Consider the following 9275-nt stretch of genomic DNA (forward strand, 5'->3'; position numbering starts at 1 on the left):
CCAGTGGAGAGAGCGGAGGAGCGATTATAGGAGCGGTTATAAAAATCTTTGGTAATGCCGTGTGTTAATGCTGCGTTCATGTCGAAAACTCGGGACCTCCGAGTTCAAATTAAATTATTTGCGTAAAGCTTCCCATTTGTTGATTCTGGTACCTCCCTGGTGGGAAACTTGGGATCCGACTCTTCCGCCTAGGATAGCAAGTCAGACATTTCCGAGTTTCCAACATGACATGAATGCGGTTAAACGCTACTTTCAAAATAACAGTCGATTGTCAAACTGAAATCGAACACTCAAACGAGATATAGGTGGTTTCTGCAGGCTTTTATACAAGTTGGACTGGCTGACTATGAGTAATATTGACATGTTATAGTTACATATAGATTGCTTGTTGTATTGTTTTATAACTCCTAGTTTAGGAGCAGTTTGGTGTCTCCTGTCAAGCTGCTGCTGCTCGATTTGTCCAGAGCAAAGTAAAATGAATGACAAAACATAACTAAAATTTTTGCCATTTATTTCCACCATTATATTGAAGTTGGAGATCACAGAAAACACAGCTCCCTTGTACGATCAATGGACCTCAATGTATCTCGGAGCCAATGACAAACAATTCATTGTGTGTCTTCATTCATGACTGCACCTTCCATGATTAAAATATTCACTGACACGTACTAGGGCTCTTCACCAAATGTTGGACTGCAATTTGTTCCATTCATATAACACAAAGCTCTTCTCATTCGAGCTCAGTTCACCTGTGAAGATAACTTCATGTCATGAAGGCTGAATACCATCTAATTTTAAAAAAAGCAATAATTGTGTACGCATGTAGATGCATCTGTCATGTCCCCCCTTAGACGTCCCCATCCATTCCATCTACAAATGTAGTAATGGAATGAGATGTTGACATTTCATGGAGGTGTATGGGAGGCTTTTCAGCCCACTGCCCCCAGTGTAGCATCTTGGGATGCAGTGACCTTTCGACCTTGTGTCCCTCATTGTGATGAAAGACCTTTGGGGGGGATTTACTCGCCCATTCTCTCAAAACAGAATCAACTGAACAGGATCCATGGAGCTAATCATGGTGTCTATCATCTCATCGTTAATCATCCTCGTGGTGTAATAGGGGAGGCCCTCCGTCGCTGGTGCTAGAGGAGTAGGTTTTCTTGCCTCTTCTCTGCACGTGGTCTTCATTCATCTTCTCCAGTGCCTCAATCTATAAAACGACAAGTGAGGACAGTGTTAATACAAAAATCACAAAGACGTAGAGGAAAGTAACCCATCAACTTAATTATGTGCATACAGGTAGTCAACCACTGTATGAAAATGAATACTAAAATCCCCGGTTTCTGATAAGCATTTTGAGAAAAAGTGCTCTATATCTATACGATGATGGATTAGGGTCAAATTGTACATTGAACAAAAATATAAGCGCAACATATAAAGTGTTGGCCCCATGTTTCATGAGCGGAAATAAAAGAGCCGAGAAATGTTCAATACGCACAAAAAGTAAATTTCTAACATATTGTGCACATCCCTGTTAGTATGCATTTCTCATTTGCTAAAATAATCCATCCACCTGACAGGTGTGGCATATCAAGAAGCTGATTAAACAGCATGATCATTACACAGGTGCACCTTGTGCTGGGGACAATAAAAGGCAACTCTAAAATGTGCAGTTTTGTCACACAACACAATGCCACAGATGTCTCAAGTTGAGGGACCATGCAATTGGCATGCTGACTGCAGGAATGTCCACCTGAGCTGATGCCAGAGAAGTTAATGTTAATTTCTCTACCATAAGCCGCCTCCAAAGTTGTTTTAAAGAATTTGGCAGTGCGTCCAACCGGCCTCACAACCGCAGACCACCTGTAACCACGCCAGCCCAGGACCTCCACATCCGGCTTCTTCTTATGCGGGACCATCTGAGACCAGCCACCCGAACAGCTGATGAAACTGTGGGTTTGCACAACTGAAGAATTTCTGCACAAACTGTTAGAAACCATTTCAGGGAAGCTAATCGTCATCCTCACCAGGGTCTTGACCTGACTGCAGTTCGGCATCATAACCGACTTCAGTGGGAAAATGCTCATCTTCGATGGCCACTGGCACGCTGGATGTGTGCTCTTCAAGGATGAATCACGATTTCAACTGTACCGGACAGATGGCAGAGAGCGTGTTTGGCGTCGTGTGGGCGAGTGGTTTGCTGATGTCAACGTTGTGAACAGAGTGCCCCATTGTGGCAGTGGGGTTATGGTATGGGCAGGCATAAGCTACAGACAAACACAATTGCATTTTATCGATGGCAATTTTAATGCACAAAGATACCGTGATGAGATCCTGAGGCCCATTGTCGTGCCATTCATCCGTCGCCATCCTCATGTTTCAACATGATAACGCACGGCCTCATATCGCAAGGATCTGTACACAATTCCTGGAAGCTGAAAATGTCTCAGTTCTTCCATGGCCTGCACACTCACCAGACATGTCACCTATTGAGCTGGTTTGGGATGCTCTGGATCGACATGTACGACAGCGTGTTCCAGTTCCCTCCAATATCCAGCAACTTCACACAGCCATTGAAGAAGAGTGGGTCAACATTCCACAGGCCACAATCAACAGCCTGATTAACTCTATGCGAATGAGATGTGTCGTGGAGCACAAGGCAAATGGTGGTCACACCAGATACTGATTGGTTTTCTGATCCTCTCCTACCTTTTTAAAATAAAAAGTATCTGTATTCCCAGTCATGTGAAATCCATATATTGGGGTCTAATTTATTTCAATTGACTGATTTCCTTATATGAATTGTAAGTAAAATCTTTGAAATTGTTGCATGTTGTGTTTATATTTTTGTTCAGTGTAGTATAAACATTCCCCACCCCAAAAAGGCACTTCAGTGCATGATAGATTTTGCTGTGTGTGGGACTCTAGATAAGACAAGAGCCCACTTTAAACTGCCTGTAAAACTTAGTTCTGTAAATTCAATGCAACTACATGAATCTCCAACAGAGAAATAATACCCTCATAGGGGCCTCAGTGTTTTCTGACCTGGGCAAGGAAGTCTGCCTCGCTGTCACCGCTGAGCTGCAGCCCAGACACAACGTTGAAGAGCTCGTACACGTTCATGGCTTCCGACACCCCGCCCTTCTGGAAGAACTGCAGAAATGAGATAAAACCGGTATCTTGTTATTAAAACCACCTGTGTGTCACTGATACAAAACCTGATGTAAGAATAGTGGACATATTTTGTTTTGACTGTCGCTCAGTTTCCACCAACACTCATCGTATGTTTTGAGGTGTGGCAGCTAAATATACAGGACCTCATCCATTCAAATGTACCTGAACCCTTCCCTTAACCATTCAGAATGAGTGACTAAACTCAAGCCTTAACTTCAGGATTTGACATTTGAAGAAATGGAAACAAGAGAGCATCAGGAGCAACGAAAACACTTCGAAATTTGATGTTTGGAGAACGTGGATGCACATGAATTCTGCAGTGAGACAGAGCTTGTTGTGCAAATCAGGACTTTAGTCAGTACTTACTATGAGCTGTAAGTAACAGGCAATTTAAACCTACAGTACTTGCATCACTGTGAGCCAACTTACCGTAGCCACGTTCCTGCAGTCCCTGAACAGGAACTCAAGGCCGTGAGGGTGATTGGGCTCAACGGACTGACTTACATCAATCAGCCAAACCTACATAAAACAAGATGATTAAATCACTCATGCTGTATGAAGGTAAAATCTCATGCCAGAATTTCCAGTTAAAATTAACCATGAGGAATCAGGTATAAAAATAAGGTGTAGATTGACCCACCTGGATAAATAAAGGTTAGACAAACATGATAAATAGCCTACCTTCCCCTGATGCCACAGCATGTTGTATTCGCTCAGGTCGGCGTGGACGAGGTTACACTCCTGATACAACTGCTGCATCATCTGCAAAGACAGACACACCCAGGGGTCATAATAATCCAGAATTATACTTCTCAGTCGGGACGAGTTCTGAGGATACTCATGTCTTTGAAACTAGTGCGCACAACCAGATATTACTATGACGTACGTAAATACACAACATAAGTAACGTCTACATTAGTGCATGGCGGCACAGCAGCTGCACTCACATGAAGCACCTGGTAGTAGGCCCTGTTCATGTCCTCTGAGCCCAACATGGCTTCTTTCAGTTTGGGAGCCGGCACATGGTCCTTGCCAATGAACGACATCACCAGGATGTGCTTCTTCAGAACCACCACCTCGGGGCATGGGATGTCAGCCTTTTTCATACTGATGGCGGGGGGGAAGAGAGAGTGAGCCGTAACACAGTTGGAGCATTGGAATCTGATCTAAAAAATAACAAGTTATTTGAACTGAGTTTTTAGAGAAATGATGTGAACTGGTGTTGGTCCATTTTTGTGACATCACCACCACCCACCGAGCCAGGTTGTGCATCTCTTTCTCAGCCCAGAGGCGGATGACCTTGCGGGGATTCAGCTTGCTGAAGCGTTCCTTGAAGCGGTAGTCGTCCTTGATGTACTTGTCGCGGTTCTTGAACTCATTGAGTGTGGTCTTGAAGACCTTGAGTACACACTCATCTGGGACAGCCTTCTCCTCCATGCTGGGGGAAAAAAACAACAGTATTGGAAAACCTTAGAAACCAACTACAAATGAATTAACGGAGACATTTAGGGGGGCAGTTCTATACAAAAACTATTAAACAAATACTACAACTACAGCAAATTAATCTACTGCTATAGTGTCTCTGTCAATCATGACAATGTAAATGTCATGACGTAACGTCAGGCAATGAAAGTTCCTGATCTGACTCAACAGGCCAGGTGATAATCTCCTTGGGTCGATCAACCTTCGGTCAGTCAATTCAAGGTGTGGGTTCTTGCGACACAACTTGTCATGATGTCACCCTCACCTTCCCCCATCTGCGTGGAACACCACAGACTCCTTTCCAGTGCTGATGCAGCCGTTGATGTTCTCCAGAACGCCTGCGTTCACCATTTTGTACATGAGCAGACGGGTCCTTGGGTCCACTGCTTGTTCCTGTGAATGAAAAAAGGGAGAAAAGTACAGAAAAGAAAGCAGAAGTGGATAATCACGACGGAATTCAAATATATTAAAATACTATACAGATCTGAACATGGCATGAGGCCATTTTGTTGTTATTTTAAAATTCTTATTTGTATTGTCAATTCCTCCTTTAGCATAGACTCACAGCAGTGGAGTGCTCCTTTTTGTCATGCAGTCGGGCACTGCGACGCTGCTCGGAGTAGCAGTGTTGCTTCAGGGAGTTGTACACCTGGTTAGAGAGCTTCAGGTCCATGCCAAGCCCATCTCCCACATTGATCTCTGGGGCAAACTGGGAGGACAAGACAGAGAGGGAGATTACAAAAAGGCTGACAGTTTGGGATATGTTCATATTAGTGTGTACACCAATTAAGCCACACATTTCAAAGCTAAATGGAGACAAATGCTAATGATGCTAATTACTACTCATACAATTTCCCCCATGTGTCTATCTATAGAATAACGCTGAACCAAGGCAAAAGGTGAACTTGTTATCACTCTTACATTGTCCATGCGTGCAGTATTCTTCCTGCCACACACAACCTCATCGTGCTTAGTAGTGATGTTCTTGCCTTTCCCAGTAAAGCCTTTTCTTGGAGTTGTCGTGGGCTTATCTGGAACACATTTAGGGAAAAAAGGGTTCATGTAGCAAGTTTAACTATTGCTTTAACCTGTTGGGTCTAGGGGGCAGCATTTGCACGTCTGGATAAAAAAAATGTACCCGATTTAATCTGGTTACTAATCCTACCCAGTAACTAGAATATGCATATACTTATTATATATGGATAGAAAACACTCTAAAGTTTCCAAAACTGTTTGAATGGTGTCTGTGAGTATAACAGAACTCATTTGGCAGGCAAAACCCTGAGACATTTTCTGACAGGAAGTGGATACCTGATGTGTTGTATTGACTTTAAACCTATCCCATTGAAAAACACAGGGGTTTAGGAATATTTTGGCACTTCCTATTGCTTCCACTAGATGTCACCAGCCTTTACAAAGTGTTTTGAGTCTTCTGGAGGGAGATCTGACCGAACAAGAGCCATGGAACGGTGATGTCCCATTAGACACCTGGCGCGCTACTTCATGTTGGGTACCCTCGTTCCAATACGTTATAAAAGGCTATGCATTCGTCCACCTTGAATATTATTCATGTTCTGGTTAAAAAAGGCCCTAATGATTTATGCTATACAACGTTTGACATGTTTGAACGAACGGAAATATATTTTTTCCCCTCGTTCATGACGAGAAGTCCGGCTGGCTTACATCATGTGCTAACGAGACGGAGATTTTTGGACATAAATGATGAGCTTTTTTGAACAAAACTACATTCGTTATGGACCTGTGATACCTGGAAGTGACATCTGATGAAGAGAATCAAAGGTAATGGATTATTTACATAGTATTTTCGATTTTAGATCTCCCCAACATGACGTCTAGTCTGTATCGCAACGCGTATTTTTCTGGGCACAGTGCTCAGATTATTGCAAAGTGTGATTTCCCAGTAAGGTTATTTTTAAATCTGGCAAGTTGATTGCGTTCAAAAGATGTAAATCTATAATTCTTTAAATGACAATATAATATTTTACCAATGTTTTCTAATTTTAATTATTTAATTTGTGACGCTGACTTGACTGCCGGTTATTGGAGGGAAACGATTTCCTCAACATCAATGCCATAGTAAAACGCTGTTTTTGTATATAAATATGAACTTGATAGAACTAAAAATGCATGCATTGTCTAACAATGTCCTAGGAGTGTCATCTGATGGAGATTGTAAAAGGTTAGTGTATCATTTTAGCTGGTTTTATGGTTTTGGTGACCCTGTCTTTGACTTGACAAAACATTACACACAACTCTTGTAAATGTACTGTCCTAACATACTCTAAATTTATGCTTTCGCCGTAAAACCTTTTTGAAATCGTAAAACGTGGTTAGATTAAGGAGATGTTTATCTTTCAAATGGTGTAACATAGTTGTATTTTTGAAAAATTTGAATTTTGACATTTATTTGGATTCAAATTTGCCGCTCTTGAAATGCACCTGCTGTTGATGGAGTGCACCACAGGTGGCACGCTAGCGTCCCACCTAGCCCCAAGAGGTTAACAACCACCAATCAACAGCAACCAATATCTTATGCAGCAAGATGTTGGCCTGTTACAAGTATAAAGTAGATGTATTGGGCCTAGCATCAATACTGATATAGGGGTAAAATTTAAAGGGATGGACGTTACCGGCTTTGTAGGGGTCGTGGCGAGTGTCTTGCCAATCAACTTCATCCTCGGAGCTGTCGCTGTCCTCGTAAGGGTGCACCATGCGATAGTTCTCAAAGGAGATGGACACTGCAACAGTCAAGACCAATCATCTCTCAAATTCTTCATAATTCCACTACAGTTCATTCTTTTTTAACACATTCTAGAAACCTGGTCATGTTTACTAGGGTACAAAACACTTGAAAAACGTTCTGATACGGAAAACTAAAATGAGCGGTCCAGGTGTTCTCTCCCTGTTGCAGTCTGTTTTATTCCATTCGTTATCTAATGAAAACAATCTTTGTATTGTTCTAATACCAGACTTGTTCATAGGCTTACGTTTGCTATCCCCGTTTAATTTTTTTTCTTCTGTGCGCAGCTGGCTGTCAAACTCCTTGTCAAACTGCATCTGCAGCATCTGAGCCAGCATCAGGTCACAGTCCGTTTCTGGCTCCTCACCGGCATCCAGAGCAGCATTGACACTAGAACACATAGGATATTGGACATGAACATGGCGCCCTACACCCCCACAATAACCTAATATGAGTGTGATGCTAGTTTCAATTGACACTGAAGTGCGTACACCGGCTAGACAAGAGGGTGAACATGTCCTTTCAAGTTTTTATTTTATTTCACCTTTATTTACCCTGGTAGGTCAGTTGAGAACAAGTTCTCATTTACAACTGCGACCTGGCCAAGATAAAGCAAAGTAGTGAGACAAAAAACAACAGAGTTACACAAACAAACGTACAGTCAATAACACAATTGAAAAACCTATGTACAGTGTGGGAAAATGTAGAAGAGTAGGGAGGTAGGCAATAAATAGGCCAGAGGCAAAATAATTACAATTTAACATTAACACTGGAGTGATAGATGTGAAAGTAGAGAGGGTAAGTGATAATATGGGGATGAGGTAGTTGGGTGTGCCATTTACAGATTGGTTAACGTGAATCGACAACACAGACCGGTACTTACTCTGGGGAATCGGGGAAAGCATTGCTTTCCTCATCCAGTTGCTTGGCCAGCTGCTCACTCATGACGTCAGCGAGGGAGCAGGGTGACACCACCTTGGTAGTGGTGGCGCCCCATGGACTCTGAAGGACCATACATTCAAATGAGTTAACAGCAATACAGTCAAACATGATGCTTTCCTTTGCTAACATATCGATGTACTCGTTATGTGCTTGAATAACTACTTGAATAAAGCAGTAGTTAACCAATTAGTTGACATTCTAAGCTAACTATACACACGTTAGCCATCCTGTTAATCAAAAAAGCCAAGCCAGGGACATGCCGCGACTTGTCTGACGTTAATATAGCTTGCTAGCTAATACGTTAGTAACTTATTCGGAATTAGCCAACGTTTGTAGCACGTCAGCCTGTTGGCTAGTCGCTATCAGAGTTGGATACAAATGTGAATTAGCGCTACAGTAGATCGATTAATGTATGGTTGTAACGTTATTTAAAACTAATTTAGGTCACGTTAATCTGTCCTCCCCAAGACGAGCCTTTTAAGGCTCGGTTTTCGCCACGACCAGGGCCATATTACATGTCAAGAATGTCGGACTGATTAGCTAAATTAGCAAACCAACTCACCTTTGGTCCTTCTGCAGTGATCCCTATTTGATCCATGACAGCAGCCCAGAGTTTCAGTCTTTGACAGCAACAGTATTCAGATGTCGGGCTTGACGAGCAATAATCTTAGCTAGCAACACTTTTACGCCGACAAAACAGTGTCCTTTTTTCGTTTCCTGAATTAGACACGATAATGAAACAGTTTAGATGTGTTATCTTAAGCCAAATAAAGTTAATGTCACTAATGAACAGATTTCTTGCTAAATGACAAGGATTTTACGAGAGCTGTAAAGCAAATTATGCTTTGTGTTCTTCCAGAGATATTAAAAAAGGGAGAAGAAACTCAGCCGGAATGAGTGGAACAACGTATAACGC

General features: G+C 42.2%; 1 protein-coding gene across 1 annotated transcript; it reads right to left on the bottom strand.

Annotated features, from left to right (window-relative positions):
• Positions 1-494: 494 nt before the first annotated feature.
• On the bottom strand, positions 495-9209 carry riok3 (RIO kinase 3 (yeast)). The gene is made up of 13 exons (NM_001140510.1): positions 8922-9209; positions 8301-8419; positions 7665-7807; positions 7308-7415; positions 5578-5687; positions 5222-5365; positions 4922-5049; positions 4430-4612; positions 4122-4281; positions 3856-3936; positions 3604-3693; positions 3046-3153; positions 495-1210 (listed from the first exon to the last, which is right to left on the bottom strand). The coding sequence occupies exons 1-13, from the start codon at positions 8955-8957 to the stop codon at positions 1097-1099; spliced, it is 1524 nt and encodes a 507-aa protein (NP_001133982.1). The 5' UTR covers positions 8958-9209; the 3' UTR covers positions 495-1096.
• Between the last annotated feature and the right edge of the window lie 66 nt (positions 9210-9275).

This window comes from Salmo salar, chromosome 19 (assembly GCF_965601325.2).
Source record: "Salmo salar chromosome 19, fSalSal1, whole genome shotgun sequence".
NCBI lineage: Eukaryota > Metazoa > Chordata > Actinopteri > Salmoniformes > Salmonidae > Salmo > Salmo salar.